General features: G+C 43.7%; 1 protein-coding gene across 1 annotated transcript in view; it reads left to right on the forward strand.

Moving 5' to 3' along the window:
- The first annotated feature begins 2441 nt into the window (after nucleotides 1-2441).
- The window catches only part of Pde5a (phosphodiesterase 5A), a 121288-nt gene continuing 103658 nt past the window's right edge, over nucleotides 2442-20071 (forward strand). The window contains exon 1 of the mRNA XM_051166056.1: nucleotides 2442-2826. Within this exon, the coding sequence (XP_051022013.1) occupies nucleotides 2705-2826 (122 nt within the window). The 5' untranslated portion in view covers nucleotides 2442-2704. The remainder of the gene's footprint in view (nucleotides 2827-20071) is intronic.

Here is a 20071-nt window from a genome sequence, read left to right on the forward strand (position 1 = left end):
CCCTTTCCTGGGGGCCTCCTCAAACTAAGGCACCAGCCAAGGAGAATATAGGCAGTAAACTTCGAACCCCTACCAAGACCTAGCCGACAAACAGGATACTCTCCACCGTTGAGTGGAGAGTGAGATCTGACTCTCACATGAACTCTGGTGCCCCTTTTCTGACCACGTTCCCTGGACGGGGAGGCCTGGCGGCACTCAGAGGAAGGATAGCAAGTTACCAAGAAGAGACTCGATATTCTAAGAGCATATATAGGGGGAGGAGGTCTCCCTCAATCACAGACATAGGGGAGGGGAGAAGGGGGGAAATTGGAGGGAGGGAAGAATGGGAGGAAACAGGGGAAGGGCTAACAATCGAGATGTAATATGAATAAATTAATAATAAAAAATAAAAAAATAAAAAATAAAACTATTACTCAAGAAATACATATAGAAATAGATATGTACATATGAGAGAAACCTAATGAATATGGTGATACTTGTGTTCTGTTACTGATTTTTCTCCTTTTCCTAATCTTTGTCTTTCTGTTTAAGTTTGTCTCACACATAGTAGAAAAGGACTAAATTAAGAACTGCACAATTGAGTGGAGAGTGGGGACTGACTTTCACACAAACTCTGGTGCCCCATATTTGACCATGTCCTCTGGAAAGGGAAGCCCGGTGGCACTCAAAGGAAGGATAGCAGACTACCAAGAAGAGACTTGATACCCCATGAGCATATACAAGGGGAGGAAGTCTCCCTCAGTCACAGTCATAGGGGAAGGGAGTAAGGGGAAAATGTGAAGGAGGGAGGAATGGGAGGATATAAGGGATGGGATAACAATTGAGATGTAATATGAATAAATTAATAAAATATATTTTTTAAAAAAGAAAAAAAAGAGAGAGAGAGAGAGAGAGAAGGAAGGACCCTTAACCACTGAGCCATCTCTCCAGCACCTTAAACTTCAAAATGAAGTTGTGTGTGTGTGTGGGGGGCGTCACATAAACAGTCAAGGCCTAATTTCTACTATTATCTCAAAGAGTTTAGTTTTAAATTAAGTGATTTCCTGGTAGGAGGAATGCGTGTGTGTGTGTGTGTGTGTGTGTGTGTGTGTGTGTGTGTGTGTGTGTGTTATAAAGGACACTCGCTAATGAGGGAAAACTCCCTATTCTCTAAGTGCAATTAACATTACTATTGCATTACAAATAACAAACAATATCAGGAGAGAACTGTCATTTTAAAATCTAATATAATTTATCTTGTGTTGCCTTGGTCATGGCATTTTATCACAGCAATAGAAACCTAAGGCAATATTATTTCTGAGATATCGATGTCAGTTAAATATAAATGAGTTAATTTTAAAATAGCCTTATTGGATTTTTTCAGTTGTAAATGAGTAGCTAGTGTTGGTGTTTTCTTTCTTTCTTCTTCTTTTTTTAAAAAATATTTTTATTTAATTTTAATTTATGTGTTTTGGTGTGAGGGTGCCAGATCTTGGAGTTACAGACAGTTGTGAGCTGCCATGTGGGTGCTAGGAATTGAACCTGGGTCCTTTCAAAGAGCAGGCAGTGCTCTTAACCACTGGGCCATCTCGCCAGCCCCAAGTGTTGGTGTTTTCAAGTCAGCATAATCATACAGAGGTATTCTTATTTTCACAATTCACAGGCAAGGACAGGTGGTTGTCATTTTTAAAGTCCCAGGCCCCCTTATCTTGTGCTTTGAAAGGGGAGGTCTTTGGTGTAATTAGTCAACGCACTTCATAACTGATGTCAGCATTAAGCTTGTGTGTGTGTGTGTGTGTGTGTGTGTGTGTGTGTGTGTGTGTGTAATTTATTCACTTTGCATCCTGGTCGTAGTCCCATCCCTCCTCACCTCCCAGAACCCCCCTCCTTCTCTCCCATCCCCCTTCCCCTAGTCCTCAGAAAAAGGGAGCCCCTCCCACCCCACCCCCTTCCACCCCAGCTCCTCAAGTCATATCAGGACTGAGCATGACCTCTTCCCCTGTTGTTGGAAGTTACATCATGAAACATCCAGCAGATTTGTCCTAACGTTTTATGCCTCACTTCTCTCCCTAGCTTGTAGGGTCGGTGGTAGGAGTTCTTGGAGTCACTGGGAGCGCTGGGAGCACTAGGAGCACTGGGAGATAGGTTCTAGGTCCTCTCCTCCAAGAGTTGCTTTAAGGAGAAAAGTAAGGTGCAACTGTTACTGTACTTACTATTAAGAACAAGGAACCCGCTCAGGTTAACATTCTCTCTCACTTTCTAAAGAACCTCACCACCTCTTGCCTTCTGGACTCGGGATGAGTCCTCAAAGTGATCTTCCCTTCCTAGAGAGTAGGACATTGCAAACCCACCCACTGTCAACATTGCTTGCCTAGGGAAGCTGGCTCGGCCCACAGCGCACCCCAGCGGCAGTCTGGATTCCCCCTAGCCCGGGCTACTTGGCTTCCGGAGATTTCGCCAGTCAGCGCCGCGCCTGATGGCTGCACGTTGATCCCCGCGGGACCCCTAGGAAGGCGCCCGCCACCTGGGAACCTCGGGGACCTGGAGGGGCGGGGCAGAGCGGGCTGGAAGGCCCGCCCGCGCCTCTGTGACTTCGCTAAAGGACCGCGGGGCTGAAGAAAAGCAAAAGGGGAGGGTCTCGATCACCGCCGGGCTCTTCTGAGAGCGGGACTCGACCGGGTGGAAATCCTGCACTCGCGAGCCACAGAGACGCGCTGCACCCAACATGGAACAAACCGGCCCCAGCTCCGTGCGGCCGCAGCAGCAGCGGGACCAGGACTGGGTGGAAGCGTGGCTGGATGATCACCCGGACTTTACCTTCTCTTACTTTGTTAGAAAAGCCACCAGGTAAGAAGAGGAGCCACAAAGGACACGGCCAGGGTCTTGGAGCGTGACCTGGGGCTGATCTCTCTTCCCCATAGAATTTCCCCCTTGGTTCAACATTAAACAATCCCAATTCCCAGGCCCTTTGCTTCGGAAGTAGCTTCTTGGTCCCAGTGCGGACTGGAGTCTTCGACTTAAAGCGAGCACAGTTGAAAACTGAGGCGTCGGACTAGATACGACTTGCCCAACGAAGTTAAAAACAAAAGGGTCCACCCGGCCTGGGAGCAAGATTACTTACACGCACGCTCACGGGCCTTCCCCCAGCCCCTCTACACTCACGCCCCCCGCCCCCCAACCGGCTTAGCAAAACCAAAACAAGCCAGAGCCCCTTCCCAGCGGCTCCGGAAGCACCCGCTGCGGGCACGTCCCTGTGGCTGCGCTCCTCCCCTAGCCGGCTTGCTCCGACCCTGGAGGGGCGGGGAAGCCCGGGGGGTCTGGACCGGGCCACCGAGAAGCCAGGGAGGAGCAGCGTGCAGGGGTCGCCCCCAGTAAGGGCTGTCGCCTTTGGGACCCCATGAGGGTCCTCTGAGATCATCCCTCCGTAGGGCTGTGTCGCCACCAGGAGGTTCTTCGCGGAGCGGACACAAAGGACGGGAGGGGGGCGGCCACGGCGGACTCCGGGGCCCCGGGCCCAGGACACCCCAGAGGCCACTTCTTCCTAGTCCCTGGCCAAGCGCCCGGAGGCCGCTGCGTAGGGCGTGGAGGAGGGAGCCTGTCCTCTAGGAGCCCACTGCAGCTGGGGCAGTCGGGGCGCGCACAGACTTCAGAGTAGAACGGAGGGACGAGAGGGTGGAGCGGAGTGCGTGGCGGGCGGGTCCCCCGAAGCTCCTGGAGTCGCTGCGAAGCCCGCGCGCGCGCTTGCCTCCCGCGCGCCGACCTAACAAGCCCTGCTTTGCTTTGGAGAAGGGGCTGGAGCCCCGCCACCGGCGCCTTGGGGCAACGGCCGTCGAGCAGCTGGTGCTGGCCGCCCGAGCCGGGAGGGCGACTCTCGCCGGGCGGGGATGGTGGACAAGCCGGCGGGGACTCGCCCGTGCGCGGCCGCCACTCCGCCGGGCGCTGCCCGCCAGGGGGCGACGCCACGCGGGGTCTGCAGCCGGCGACCCGCAGCGAAGAGGCGGCGGGGGCCGTAGGGGAACCGGCCGTGCACCCTCGGGACTCCGCCGGCCCCCAGAGTCTCCCGAGTTCACCATCCCAGGAGTTCGGAAACGAGCGTCCCACGTTTGCTATGTTGCCCTTTGGAGACAAAACGAGGTATTTCCCTCAACATCCCGCGGGCCACTTTGCCTGGGGAGGGGTGCGGGAGTAGCCAGGGCTGGCGCTGGCACCTCGTACACCTGCGGGGGATTAAGCCTCAAGGTAGATGGGCAGTGTGACTTTGTGTCTTTTCTTGTTTTCTCTCAGAGATACTACTTGGGGGGTCAGTGTTCTCTTTTCCCACCAACCCACTCCCGGACAGTTTCGGCGTTTTGCTTTTGAGTCTAGCCTTTAACTGCTGAGCCATCTCTCCAGCCCAGATATATTTTAAGTACTCAGGTCCCTCCTTTCAAAATTTTCCCCCAGATTATGCATTCTTCCTTCAAATTCTGAGGAGTCAGAAGATAACGCTGAAGAGAGAGCGGTTTCTTTCTAAAACATTACTGGGAGTTTGAGCTGAAGCACCAAGACTGACCATCTCGACCTAGAATTATCGATTCCTGTGAACCAACAGTTTCCAGGGGTCACTAGCTACTCTGAGACCATCTGTCCCCAGCATCCCTTCTCTGCACACTCCCACCCTCTGGTCCCTTTGAATTAGAGCACAGAAAATGGGGGCATGCCAGAGAGCTGGGCTGAGTTTTCAAGTAAGCTTTGGAGATGTTCTTTAGATAGGTTAACAGTTGAAAGCTGAAAATACAGCCAAAAAAAAAAAAAAAAAAAAAATCCCATTCTTTGTTTTCTCTCACCGCTTGAAAGACATAAACATTGGATGGATTACTGGAGGTTTTTGACTAGTCCTAGAAAAGGGCTCTGTCAAAACCTTCCAAAAACCTTGAAAGTGTAGCAACATTGTATTTGACATTATAAAGAGTCGTTTGGTAGATTTAGTATTTTTTTTTCTCTCAAGCAGAATATAATAAAACTCTGAATTTAGACTGAGATTGCAAAAGATTTTTTTCCAGTTAGGGCATTATTCAGTGTGTGTATATTGTGTGTGTGTGTGTGTGTGTGTGTGTGTGTGTTCGCTCTTAAGAGTACAACTTGGAAAATGAAAGTGTAAAATATTTTGAAGCAATTCAGGTCTTCATTTTTAGAAGAAAGTTTGGAAAATTATTAGCATAAAGAATAATAAAATAAGAAATTTTGTGTAGCTTGAGGCCTTCTTCTTGGCCCTGAAGTTTGGCTTCACGCTGGTGACATTAGCTGAAGGCTTTTAACAATAGCCAGCTGAATACCAATTGATTACTATTACTTAAAAAAAAAAAAAGTCACATTACTGAGGCCAGTGTGGATCACGTTGTTGAGATAAAAATTTATTGTATGCGTTTAACTTCAGAGCACATTTCTTTTTAAACTGGAAGCCCGCATCATTTTTGGTGTGCTTTTAAAGTGTAATATATATGTACGTATGTAAAAAAAAAAGTATGTGATTCAGGTAACCCATGAAACAATAGTTCTACAGAGAGGCATGTGGAACATTTAAAAGTTTAAAATAAATTTAGATTCATTTAGATTGCCCATCTGCATCAGAAATCAGGCTTACTGTTGGAAAGGTTTCTGCATTTATTAACTGTTGTAATTTGATACAAATGTATTATACACTCTCCTGTCCCCAGGCCCAATTATCTACATCCACGGATAGTCCTGGAACATAGTGAATCTTCTGGCATTCTTGAATTTTCAAACACCTATTAATTTGGCTTGACCTTGATAGCGGTTATGTTGTCTTTTTTTTTTTTTTTCTTAAAATTACCTTCAAATACACAGCTACACGCTGCACTAATGGCCATATTCTCCAACAAAGGAATGAATGGATGCTTTTTAGTAGTCACAACCTATTTGTATGAATTTGAGTATGAAAGTTGAACAAGTTGTACCGTAACTTATTGGCGTGAAAATTAAACTTTGTTTTTCTAGTGCACTGCAAGTGGAAACCTTCCACCCTCACTAATCTAAACAATTTGGAATCCTCCAGGACTGAGTTAATTGGAGGTTTTACTAGACAGACATTTACAAAGGAAACCTTGGTGTTACAGCCACTCAGCAGCTGTTGTTACTCTTGACAGCATATTTGAATAGTGTTACCTTTCATTAATTACTACTCAGGTCTGTGATGGTGGGTGGTGTTTTAAGCCATGTAGTATTGAAGGGGTGAGATGGTTGGATTTTACTGCTTTGTTTTGTGCCAGGCAAAAGCCTGAGAATGTTTGGCATATAATGGAAAGGAGATTTAGGCGAGGACAGCTTTTATGGCAGGGTAGATCAAAGTCCAGAAACAGAAGTTTTACGGGTCCGCGTTGCCTCCTGTGACATATCTGACACCACAGTGCTGTGCGGATTCGTGGAGTCTCTAGGTCCTGTGTGTGGGATTCTTTGCCGCTCTCTTCTTGACTTTATGTGTTTATTCTTTTCGGTGCAGTACTGGGAACTGATTGCGGCCTTCTGCCCACTGAGCTATATCCTACCCAGCACTCAAGACTTTGTTATTTTTGAGATGAGGTCTTGCTAAGTTGTCCTGTGGATTTGAACTCACTATGTAGCCCAGGCTGACTCTATCTCAGCTTCCCATATACTGAGAAGCTGGTATTATGAGCCTGGGCCAGTATGCCTGGTTCCCTCTTCATTTCTAAAAGATGTGACCACTTTATTTGTCAGGTACATATGGGGGGGGGTGTGAGATAAATATTGCTCTCCCTTTTTAGAACTTATTGTTTCTATACTTACATAAGAATGGAAAGTGTTTTACAGCGTGCAAACAGATACTTTAGTACGCATTGGGAGTGGTGGGGGGGACACTGGTGTTAAAAATAATAAAGTCTTCAGAACATAGGCCCAGTCTGAGTGTGATTGTGTGTGTGTTTAGCTCTTTAGAGCAGTAGTTCGCATACTGTAACAAGTGTTCTTGTGCTGTCCTGTGCTCTGGGTATCTGTGCTGCCTTCTCTCTAGTCTCCTGGAAGCTTCTGACAGGTCTTCCTGCCCAGAAGAACCCATAGACACCCTCTCCCCAGTGCCCTCCTCACTGTAATGTTCTCAGTGTTCTAGACCCTTCTTAGAGCCTGAACTACATGACCGAGATTTGTCAACATGTGTAGTTTTTATGCAGCATTAGTCACGGATGGCTATCTCGAAATAAAGTGTTGTCTGTGTTATAATATAAGCTTAATACGCTTGTAAAATTCTATAGAAACTGCAACTGTCTTCATGACATCACATCCACAGTATTTAAAGATTAGGAACTGTATTGGTGTTTTGCTTACTCTAGGCATCGTGAGTTTGACTTATTTTTCATGCACTTAGACATTGTGCATACAACCCCCAGTGCTACAGGCAAGTAGGTGCGCCACTGGGGAACTAGGTATACACTCAGCCCCCAATTGCCTTTTAAATAGTTCCACCTATGTAGATGATCTCTAGTCTCTTAAATTGCTTCTTTTAAGATAATTAAACTAGGGGCTGGAGAGATGGCTCAGCAGTTAAGAGAACTGGCTGCTTTTCCAAAGGTCCTGAGTTCAGTTCCCAGCAACCACATGGTGGATCACACCCATTTATAATAGGAACTGATACCCTCTTCTGTCTGATGCCCTTTTCTGTCATGAAGACACACATGCGGATAGAGCGCTATATACATAAAAATATTTTTTAAAAAGATAATTAAACCAAAGCACTGTATAAAGTTGTGCACTCACCCCTTGTGGATGACAGACATGTTTCAAGGAGACCCTTTCCACTGCATTTGGAGACACAATTTACAGCTTTGCTCAAGCTGCCTTCGATGTTTTAATAATTCTCCAGAACGATTTCTTTTGTAATGGAAAAGACTAAACAGAGCTGGATAGTATTTATTTGTTTTTACCCCAAACACAATTTATTCAACTTTCAGTTGTGGTTTCTGAGTGACATCTGTTTTTGTTGTTTTCAGAGCTGAATGTAGGGTAAAAATCCTCTTCCAAGTGATGAAAACTTCTCTAGGAAGCCGAGGGACAGTGGGATAAGTCAGTGAGCTTGATTGATCCGGGAGAGTTGAAATGATTAACTTCTGAATCTAGAGAGCAGAAGACCTACAGACTTTCCAAGACTTCCTGTAACCTTAGTGCAGAGGCACAGATGTGGGCTCAGGCGGACTGATGCTACACCCGTGACTGGGAGCTAACTTTCACCTCAGGTTCTCAGGAGTAAGTGAGGGCCCGGGAGCTGCAGCTACAGGAGTCAAAGTGAAGAGAACCTCTCCACATCACCCATTCCTTTGATATTTAGCTCTATAATACTAGTTGCTGACTTGTGATCATATCTTTTTTAAACAACATAAGGACTTTATTCACTTTTTATGAATAATGAATGTAATTTTTGTTTTGTTTTTTGAGATGACTTCTCTGTATAGCCTTGGCTGCCCTGGCCTCACTTTATAGACCAGGCTGGCCTCGAACTCACAGCGATCCTCCTGTCTCTGCCTCCCAAGTACAGGGATTAAAGGCGTGCACCACCATGCCCGGCCTATGAATATAATTTTTAATTACTGCCAATCGAATATTTAAAGTAAGCAAACAGATTGAGTGTTAAGCTTCTAATAAAAATGTTGACAGTTATTGTCATTAGTTTTGGTTTACCGAGACATAGTTTCTCTGTGTAGCTCTGGCTGTCCTGGAACTTGCTCTGTAAACCAGGCTGGCTTCAAACTCACAGAGATCCATCTGTTCTGCCTCCCTCTATTTGGGAGAGGAAAGGATTTTCATTTTATAAAATGTCTTCTCTGAGTAGCTTTGTGTGTTTATTTTTGTCTATGTGTGTGTGGTGGGGGCAATGCTTTAACTGTGGAGGAAAATGATCATCATTTGATATTTCAGTGATATGTGTATATATATACATACATACATATATGTCATCTTCCACATTCACTGCTGAAGTCCTATGTAAGAAAATAAGAATAATATCCTAATTTTGTGAATCATTATAATAATTAAACCCTCCAGATACACACAGAGCAGGATGTGGGGCAGGGGCGGGCAGAGAGTGTGCAAGGGAGAGAGAGAGAGAGTGAGGGAGAGAGAGAGTGAGGAAGAGAGAGAGTAAGGAAGAGAGTGAGAGAGAGTGAGGGGGAGAGAGAGTGAGGGAGAGAGAGTGAGAGTGAGGGGGAGAGAGAGTAAAGGACAGAGTGAGGGAGAGAGAAAGTGAGAGAGAGAGAGAGTGAGGGGGAAAGAGAGAATGACGGGGGGAGAAATGAGGGGGAGAGAGAGAGAGAGAGAGTGAGGGAGAGAGAGAGTGAGGAAGAGAGAGTGAGAGGAAGAGGAGTGAGAGAGTGAGGGGGAGAGAGTGAGGGAGAGAGAGTGAGAGTGAGGGGAGAGAGAGTGAGGGAGAGGAGGAGTGGGAGAGGGAGAGAGAGTGAGGGAGAGAGAAAGTGAGAGAGAGAGAGAGTGAGGGGGACAGAGAGAATGAGGGGGAGAAATGAGGGGGAGAGAGAGAGAGTGAGGGAGAGAGGAGAGAGAGATTAAGAGAAGGAACTGAAGAGTTAGAAGAGATCATATAAGGTAGTGTCTTAAACTTGAGTAATATACCCCGCATGCAGGAGGCCTTGGGTTCAATCCCCAGCGTAAAATAAACAAAAAATAAAATAAAACCCCACTTCTGTTAAACAAAGGCATTCCTACTGATGTCTGGTATAATCGTTATTTGTTCACAAATGACCGAAGCCCAACCTGAGCTGGTATAAAATAGATTGGCACTTGGAATGACCAAGAGTCGCATCAGTTGTGAGTTTACCTGGCAGATAATTTTGTTGAGGTTCTGTTTATTTATTTGTCTTGTCTTTTGGCCTTGAACTTCAGCTCTATTTTCCTGCATGCTCTCTGTGCCTATTGGCAGAGCTCGTCTTTGATGAGTCTTAAGCTTGTGCCCTCAGAGAGGCTCCTCTCACTCTTGGTAGTGCTCCCCACACCACTCTACCCTTACTCAGGTCATCTTCCTACTCTGGACTGTTCACTGTATCCAAGAGTAGGGGAGTCTGACTGCTTTAATAGGGTAGGTAGCCCACCGCCTGAGTTCCCCTTTATGGACAGGCTCAGGGGTGGGGTAGGGAAGGAGAAGGGAGACAAAAGGAGGGACTGTCAAAGTGATGTGGACAGACCCAGTACGCCAGATGCCCCCACCCGCCACCCGCACTTGTTTTCTTTTTGGACAGAGCCTTACTCTGTGTTGCGGGCCGTTCTAGAACTCACTGTGTAGCTATGTAGCTACAGATTCCCAGGGGCTTTCCTGCTTCAGCCTTCTGAGTGCTGGAATTACAGCTGGGAGTAACACCCATCTTTTGGCTTCTTTTCATTTCAAGGTTAAGCTGAATGTGGAACTTTTAAAAGTAAAATAAAAAGATATAATTTAATCATAGTTACAACATTTATGCAATTGCACCCCTAAATAACATTTTAAGTTAATTATGAACAGAATGATAAAACTACAATCAAATGCAGATTGGCAGCATTCATTAAATATCCCTTGCAAAGTCATTATGACCCCCACTGGGATGGTGAGCAGTACAACATGGCCATGAGGCCTTTTCCATTTTGTCCTGCAATAGCTCACTTCACGCACTGGCCCTTGCAACACTCATGTACCTTTTCGTCCTATAGCACAACAGTTTTACGTTTGGATTTCATTTGTCCTGTGGTATGAATGCCTGCTTGCATATTAACTTTGCTTTTCCACTAAAATTGAAGAGCAATACTTGGTAATAAATTGGTGATTCCAATCACGATAAGACATGCTTTTTCTGCCTTTTAATGCTTTAATTATCATCATCATTTGAAAAATGCCAACCTATGCTATAATACCAGAACGTAGGGAGGCAGAGGCAGGTGGATTGCTGTGAGTTTGAAACCAGTCTGGTCTACAAAGCAAGGGCAGGACAGTAGAGGCTATACAGAGAAACCTTGCCTCGAAACAAAACACTGCTCCCCCACCCAAAAACAAAAACAAACAAACAAAACAAAACAAAAACCCAAAAAACAAAACAGCAACAAAAAAAAAAAAAAAAAAAAAAAAGAAAGAAAGAAAAAAAAAGAGAGGAAAAATCAAACTAAAGCACATTTATAGAAATGTACAGATCTTCAAGCTATACTTGTCTTGCGCTCTTAAGACTTTGGGTTGGTAAATGTTCACTTAGCTTAGTTAATTTCTAGACTGCAAACCAATCTATTTATTTATTTAGTGTGTAGGTTTCAGTTCCTGTGCTTTCTTTTGGATTGTAGCAGGTTCTTCTTTAAGCGGTATCGTTCTTTTTTTTTTTTAAGATTTATTTATTTATTATTATGTATACAATGCTCTGCCTGCATGTATACCTGCACACCAGAAGAGGCACCAGATCTCATTATAGATGGCTGTGAGCCATCATGTGGTTGCTGGGATTTGAACTCAGGACCTCTGGAAGAGCAGTCAGTGCTCTTAACCTCTGAGCCATCTCTTCAGCCCCCAGCGGTATCATTCTTACATGCATGCAATTAGGAATGTAAGGAAAAATCCAAAGCAGAATGACTCTTGCAGTCTGGACGTGCAGGCTGCTGGAAGCTGTTCTGCATTTGCTGCATCTGGTCTCGGTACGCTTCCCCTGGAGGGAGCAGTGGGGAAGACCCAAGGACTTTAGGCTGAGGGTTTGTTTCATCGCCATGTCAAACCAAGTGAGGTACTTACTGCCAGCGCATAGACTATGGAGGGTGTGAGGTGCCTCAGATCTACTGTTTCCTTTAATATCCTGATAGCCAGCTAAGTTTTACTCTCTTAAAGTGTGGTGGTACGCATGCCGGTAACCTAGCACTTCGGGAGGCAAAGGCAGGCAGACCACTGTGAGTTCGAGGCCAGCCTGGTCTACAAAGTCCAGGACAAGCCAGGGCTATGCAGAGAAACCCTCATCTCAAAACAAAACAGAACAAAAGAAGACACAGGAAAACAAAACAAGCAATACCAACCAAAGTGCTTCTCAAAAGTGGAGTTTGGGATTTGCCTGAGATGCTTTCGGCCTGAGAAGCTGTCTGTCAAAACTGCAGGGTGAATTGCGTCCTCAGGCCCCGGGCCCTTAATGCCAAGAACGTGCCCAAGATTGTGAAATCGAATCTGTTCCCACACATTTCTGGATTTCCCTCGAGGGCTGCCACCACGACTCAGTTCAGAGCTGTTGTTTTTAAAACCTTTGGAACACATTTCTGCTTGTGGGAATTAGGACCCTTCCAGGTGACAAACTTGGGTGTCAGTTCCTAAGCCATCTTTCTGAGAGAATGTTATTTACTGCCTGTAAGTTAGAGCTGATGGGCTTGGCCGCATAGAGTTCTCAGGACAATTAAAGGAGAGAATGTATGTTCCTGGTTTTTTGTTTTTTTTTTTTAAATAGTCTTTGTTCTTAGTAGTACTTTGGGTTTGTTGTTGTTGTTTGTTTGTTTCTGGTAGTTTATAATTTTCTCACTGAGAATTAATAATACCTAAACCTTGATCATAACAATTGAGAGCCATTTCCTTTTTCTGATAAATGGACATCAGAACAACACAATAGGGACTTCAGAAAGCTTCAAGTGCCCCTCATTTTTAGATGGGTTTTTATTAATGGTTTGAACAAGCCTTATTTGGGGATTGTGTAAGGTTCTAGCAAGCTAATTGGAAGGAATTAGACCGTGAGGTTTTGCTCCCAGCTTCACTGTCAGTGAGGAGGGGGCTGTAAGGACCTGAGAGACAGGACACAGGTTGACTCCTGTGCTCGGATGGGCCCCTCCAGCCGTAACATTTCTTGCTTCTGAGGCGAGCACAGCACCAGCTTCTCTCAAGTTAAACAGTTTCACTCTTGTATTTTTCCAAACTCCAGTAGAGGATCCAGGTCAAATTATGCAAACATTGTAACTAAAACTGTATAAAATAAGGATCTAAGAGCAGGAAAAATAGCCAGCATTATTTTTATGGGAGTTATTTTTGTGGGTTTTTTTTTTCTCCCACAAATAATTTTAGCAGATTTCTTATACAATCATTTTTTCCAGTCTGAGGATTTAGTAGGCTCTTTCTAATTCAGGTAGTAATGATTAATTGATGCAACTGGTGGATAAAGATCACTGGAAAGGACAGAAAACATGACATTTAATAGTATACTTATAAGCACGACCGTGTGCTTGTGTGTTGTGGACTAGCCACACCTGCAAATGTTTCCTCTGTTTTGCGTAAGGCACCCTGGGAAAGCTCTCTTAAAATTCTTTGCTCCAAGAGCTGCTCGGTGGGTACCCTTGAAATCCAGGGGTGCCATTGACCTGCCTTTAGTGTTTCCCTTAAGCTGGGTAAGAGGCAAAATGGGCCACTTCTAAACCCTAACTGCCTGTAACATTTTCATTAAGTTAAAAAAAAAAGTATGCTCAGGTATAGAATTATCATATTTTAAAATATTGCTGTGATTTAGTTATTGTGTATTTTCTAATATATATGGCTAGATAATTTTACCCTTTTAGGAGTTATAGAAAAACAAATTCATGCTTGTAATTTGTTTTCTCAATTAAATGTTTATCTCATAATCTTTATGTAAGATTAAAAGAAGACTGTCATATATTAATGTGGGGGATGTATTTCTTAATTTTGATTTGAAAAATATGTTAAAAATTGTATTTTTCTGCATCTTAAGAGTTTCTGTAAAGATGATGCTTTTATATTTAGTGTGTGTGTGTACAGGTGCACCACAGTCAGTTTACAGAGGTCAGAAGTCAACTTCTCTCTTTCCACCATATGGGTTCTAGGCGTCAAGGTCAGGTCCCCAGGCTTAGAGGCAGATGTCTTACCTGATGAGCCATTTGGCCTACCCCAAATAGTGTTTTTAAATTAAGTGCTTAAAAGGAAGACATGAAGGGCTACGTATGATGGAATATACCTGTAACCCTGGCCTGTGGGAAGCTAGGACTAAGAGATTGTTAAGCCCAAGTCCAGTCTTGATGATTTCTAAACAAAACAGAGGAAGTAACCATAGTTATCCTGTTTAAGTAAATCGAATAAACTCTCGTTATTTAAAAAGGTCAATTGATTTAAAATGTATACAACATTTAGTGTTCAACTAATTATATCATCACTGTATGTACATTGAATTATTTCGTTTCCTGGAGTGAGTGAAGGAAATAATATCTCATTTTGCTGTGGAAGTAAATAATGCACTTACTGTCATAGTCTTTGAAAGAGGTGGTTTGGTTTTGAGTCATGAGTCTATGCAACCAGAGCCCCTTACTAAATACCACACTACACTGAGATTTATTATCAGTCTCATTGGAAGAAAAGCCAAAGCTCACAGATCTAATGCCCTGTGAAATCTCACTCAAGACAGTACTGTCCCTGAGTGTACATTCTTCTGGCCTTCAGATGCACCTGAACATGTTGGTGTGCATGCAGATAGTCGGGTACACATGCCACAAAATAGGTAGGGAGGTAGATCTTTTAAAAATACTAAAAAATGCAGTATACTTTCAATTTAAAAGATTCCTTAATAACATTTGTTTGGGCTGGAGGGATGGTTCAGTGGTTAAGAGCACTGGCTGCTCTTCCAGAGGTTCTGAGTTCAATTCCCAGAAACCACATGGTGGCTCACAACCGTCTATAGTGGGGTACGGTTCCCTCTTATGGCCTGCAAGAGTGAATGCATACAGACAGAGCACTCATATAACTAAAATATTTAAGTAAATGAATCTTTTAAAATGTAACAATAGTTTGGGCAAAAGTATAAAATGCATTAAATTAGTTGCTTTGTAAGCAGATTTTTATCTAATTATATTTTTAACTCAAGAGAGTCATTGGGTTTATATCACACTTTTTTTTTTTGTTTTGTTTTTTTGTTTTTTGTTTTTGGCCTTGTGAGTTTTCCTGTTTCCTTTCCTTACTTTTCTAGATTCCAGGAAATATTCTATGAAACGTAGGCAAAATATTTTATTTTTCCCTGCCAAGACATCTAGAATATTTAGTATGCCTTTGATACCACTGGGCTTGGTTTTATGCAGTTCTGGGGTTTTCTAATGATGGTGTGCTGGTTAGTTTTATGTTAATTTGACAGAAGCTAGAGTTATTTTGGGATGAGAGAACCTCAATTGAAAAAAAAAAAAAATTCCCACCAAGTAGATCTGTGATCAGGCCTGAGGAACCTGTGCCTGATTGGTGACTGGTGTGGGAGGAGGGCCAGCCCACTGTGGGCGGGGCCACCCCTGGGTAGGTGGTCCTGGCTGAGCAAATCATGGACATCAAGCCTGTAAGCAGCATCCTCCATGGCCTGTGCAGTCAGCTCCTGCCTCAGGTTCTGGCCCTGCTTCCGTTCCTGCTGTGACTTCCTTCAGCGACAGGCTGTCACCTGGAGATGTAAAACAAAGAAACCCTATGGCTACCAGTTTGGTTGCAGTGTCTTCTCAGAGCAATATTTAACTCTTAACTAAAGTAGTAGGCAGGCACTCTTTATACTGAGCCGTGTCACTAGCCTCAAACTTAAACGTATTTAAGCTTACTCTCTTTAGATGGCGTTACTAGTTCGGCACCATTTGTCCAACTATTAATTGAATCTATCACATATACTGTTAAATGGAAGCATATGGGATGTGTAAAATGAAATGCATAGCATTTTATTTCTGCTTGTGTGTGATTTCAGCTGTTAAGATCACTGTCAAAATTAATGACAACTCACCTCCTAATCACTTCCTAATATTCCTCTGAACCTCCTGTGATCAACAGTCAGTTGACTCATCCTTCTGTGTACTGTAAGACCTGACTCTCACATCCTGGAGTACATTGCAACTGCCGGAGCCTGGCTAGCACTTGGGATGGACCCCTCATCTCTTCCACCCACGCAGTCACAACATCATGAGACTAAGACTACAAAGAAGCCTGTCTTAGTTAGGGTTTTATTATAAGGCGAAGAAACCCCATCCATGGCCACAGCAGCTCTTACAAAGTAAAACATTTAGTTAGGGCTGGCTTACAGTTCAAAGGTTTTAGTCCATTCTCATCATGGTGGGAAGCATGGCAGCACGCAGGCAGACATGGTGCTGGAGGAGGAGCTGAGAGTTCTTCATCTGGATCAGCAAGCAGCAGGAAGAGAGGGTGACACACTGGCCAGGCTTGAGCATCTGAGACCACAAAGCTCCCCCGCCCCCAGTGACACACTCCCTCCAGCAAGGCCATACTCCCTAATAGTGACACTCCTGTGAGCCTGGGGGGGTCATTTTTATTCAAACCACAAGAAAGCCTCATGAATTGAAAATGTGCTAAGTATGTTCTCAAAGGCAGTGATTGTTACATTAAGTGACTGCATGCATGTTTTGAGATACCAAGCGTCTTCTCTAGAGTAGAAACTTTGAGTTATATATTTCTGGCTAGAGCCATCATCTAAAAGGACTTGAGCTTTAAGATTTAAGTCACCCTTAAGACAGGAACTCGAGGCTTGCTGGTGATAACTTCCAATTGATTTCACTTCTCCTCATCTTACTTATATGGATCTTTGGGTGTTTTCCATGTTAAGTGTATGCTTAATGAGCCCGAACACCATCTATGGTAGACAAGTTTGAAAATACACAGTGTATTCACCATTAGTATTGCCTGAGAGTAGTCATTGCACTGGCACTGATTTTGAGTCCCCAGCTTTGCTTTTGTTATTTTAAGACATACTGTAAAAGCTGAAAAACAAAGCCTAATTCCCCCAACTTGGAATGTGTGTACCATACCACTCACTTACGAAGTAGGAAGTTTGTGTGTGTGTGTGTAATAAGTGACTAGATGGAAATTTGGTGGTGAGGAGAGGGAACATTTTGGACGGGATGTCAACATGAGACCTTGGGCATCAATTATTATTACATTTTTCTTGGTTGTTTCCTTTTGGGTATCTGTCTTTTATTAGCAGCCTTGTAAACGTCAAGATCAAGGAAAAAGATTCAAGCCTCCTGCCTTCTGATGGCTCTCAGGTTCGAAGGGCAGTTAAACATAGGCTTGTATGTGAAAGCCACACACTAAACTGCCAGTGCTTATAGTAAAGAGTAAAAATACCTCTGAGCTTTTTATTCCTTTGCCCAGCTGTTTGTTATGTAATTTAAACCCTACTTCAAGAAGAAAACAAAAATAAAACAAAGCAAAGCAAATAGAAGTGTTCTGAAGAGGATAGTACTTAGAGTGTCTGCTTTGGCCGTGGCCCCGAGTGCCCATGATGGGTGTGGCCAGCATGCACCCAACCTCACTTGTCCCTCTGCCTGTAGGCGTGTCCTATACTTTCCTGATTGGCTGAACTTTATGAAGCTTTATTAGGGTGACGCTTAGGAGATAACACCACCTTATATATTCAGTGACGTTCCGTTCCCTGTGCTTTCTCTGCTTAAATCTGATTTCAACTTTAAGGGAAGAGGTTATGGACTTCTTGCAGATGCATGGTCTAGATTGATTCGCCCATCAACCCTGTGTCAGGAGTCAGGGACTCAGGAGTACTTCCTCCTGTTTAAAAGTGAAGAAGCCAAAGAGCAAAAAGAGGTTCAGTCGCTGGACCCACGACCACCTGCTGGCCGTGGATAACTTAAACTGTCGTGGGGGTCTTAGCTTGTCAGTACAACTGCCATTGTTACCACTGAACAGTTTGACTTCCAGAGTTCTGGGGATAACTGATGGTTGAAAGCTGAGCCCTAACTGGTATCTCTAGGTCATCCCCTCCAAGGCTCAAGGAACATTGTTTTTCCAAGGAGGGGTCAGAAGACTGTAAGAGCTGGAGGAAGGGAAAGGTGTCATGAAACACTTCTTTCTGGATGTGGCACGGCTGCTCACTCTGCGCACCTGTGACCATCAGCATAAGAGCTGCACAGGATCGGGTCCATCCATGTACTGTTAGGGAGGAGAGAGGGGTTCATGAGTCCCCTCCCACCACCACGCAGCTGTGAGGTAGCCATGCTCCTGTAAAGAAGCCCTCACACACACATCTATAAGCAATCTTAATTAAACTCAGTGGGCCACAAAGAAAGAGGCAGTGGGGGGAGGGGAAGAGGAGAGAGGGCGGAAAAGAAGTTCTGACAAGGAAAGAGCGACTGTTTGGGAAGAGAACAGGGCTTAGCAGGAGTGGGGGGAAGACAGGAAAGGGCTGTGGAGGCACAAATATGATCAAAGCGCATTATATGATGAATGAACGTGTCTTAACGAAACCCCTAATTGTAAATAGTTAAGATATGCTAGTAAAAAACGTTTACAAAGGGACTACCTTGACCATTAGAGAAATTGCAGCGTTTCTACTTTAACTTGTATGTCAACCCTGTGTCTCATTAGTGTAGTGTTGAGATTGGATCTGGAAATATCCCCTTCATGCTAGTTGATGTTTTTAACCTCTTACTCTACTGAAGATGGTCCTGTGTCTTTTCCTTTTTGCAGTGAAGTTGGGATGGGGTCGGGTAGAGAGATAGCTCAGAAGTTAAGAGCACTGACTGCTCTTCCAGAGGATCCAGGTTCTAGTCTCGGTGCCCACATGACGGCTCTCATTTGTCTGTAACACCAGTTTCGGGGGATCTGGTACCTGTGACTCCCACAGAGGCCAGATGCACACATAGGGCACAGACATACATGTGGACAGAACACCCGTACACATAAAATAAACAGAAAAAAAGAAGCTGGAATGGTTGGTTTGTGTTTTATGGAGGATGAAATTGAAACTAAAAAAAAAAAAAAAAAAAAAAAGAAAGAAACTTGCTCATTATTGTTTGTGTATCCCATTAGTAACAAATGCTAAGTTTGGAACTTAGAATTGGAGACTGGAAATTTATAAAATTTTGGCAGTTAATAATTTCTCATATTATAAGACCATTTCAGTTCCTGTGGGATATATTATAGATGCAGGTTTGAAAGCAAAACCGGAAAGCTTGGCTTAAGGAGAAATTTTATGCTCTAGTTTTAACGTAACTTAGTCCAAGAACTTTGAAAAGGTCCAGTTATCAGAAACAGAACCACTGTAGTTATCTTTTGTGTGATTTTTAAGTGATAAAGTCAGCAACCTGGCAGCCTGACAACTCATTGGTATACTACATAAAATTTACCTTATCTGTTCAGCAGCAATTACAGGGGAAAAAAAAACCCCAACAACACAGAATGACTAAAGAGGCCAGATGAAATACAGGTCTCCTAGTTAAATTTAAATTTCAAATACCACTTAATAAAATAGTTACTCCTTGTTTTCCGCAAACCCAACATTACCTCGGTCCTTAGTATTTGTAGATATTTTTTTGGTACAGTTTAAACCTTTAGAATGACTATTCTTTCCAATATACACATATCCATTCTTTTCAGTACAATGCTTTTGACTTATAAAATATGCCCTGTTTCCATAGAAACATAGACATGATGGGATTTCCGTAGAGTTTTTTTTGATACAATTCTCAAGAATCTTTTTCTCTGGGTTCTCTGGGTTTTTATTTTTTAATATTATATTTTTAATGTAGCATTAATAATGATCCAATGTAGAGGATTAGAAAATGTGTTATCATGAATGATCATAGCCTCTATGTGCCTTTGTTGTTTAAACTTGTTTTTTAACTCGTCAACTTGCTTAAATCGATGAGCTAGCTCCCTTCTTTATGACAGACAGTGATGGATACTCTGGGGAAGTTTACTCCTGTATTACAGCACCGGAAATAGGAGACCTGGTTTTGCCATCAAATCACTGAATGGATTTGGTTTAGATATGTAAATTCCTTTCATAGTTGAGAAAGTAAGATTGTTAATGTCTGCCTCACCAGGTTTAAATAAAATATACTTTTAAAAAAAAGTAATGGCTATTTCTCGAAATTCCCTAGTATCAAGGAAGAGATAGCAAAGTAGAGAAACTATTCTAGCCTGTAGTGATGATTTACCTTGCCGTCACTAGCACCAAGGCCCAGTGTGAATGAGAGTAGCCCCATAGGGTTGTAAGTTTGAGTACCCGGAACCAGTTGGTGGAATTGTTTGGGAACCATCAGGAGTATGGCCTTGTTGAAAGAAGAATGTTACCAAGGTCAGGCTTTGAGGTTTCAGAAGGCACCATCC

This window comes from Acomys russatus, chromosome 23 (assembly GCF_903995435.1).
Source record: "Acomys russatus chromosome 23, mAcoRus1.1, whole genome shotgun sequence".
Taxonomy (NCBI): Eukaryota; Metazoa; Chordata; class Mammalia; order Rodentia; family Muridae; genus Acomys; species Acomys russatus.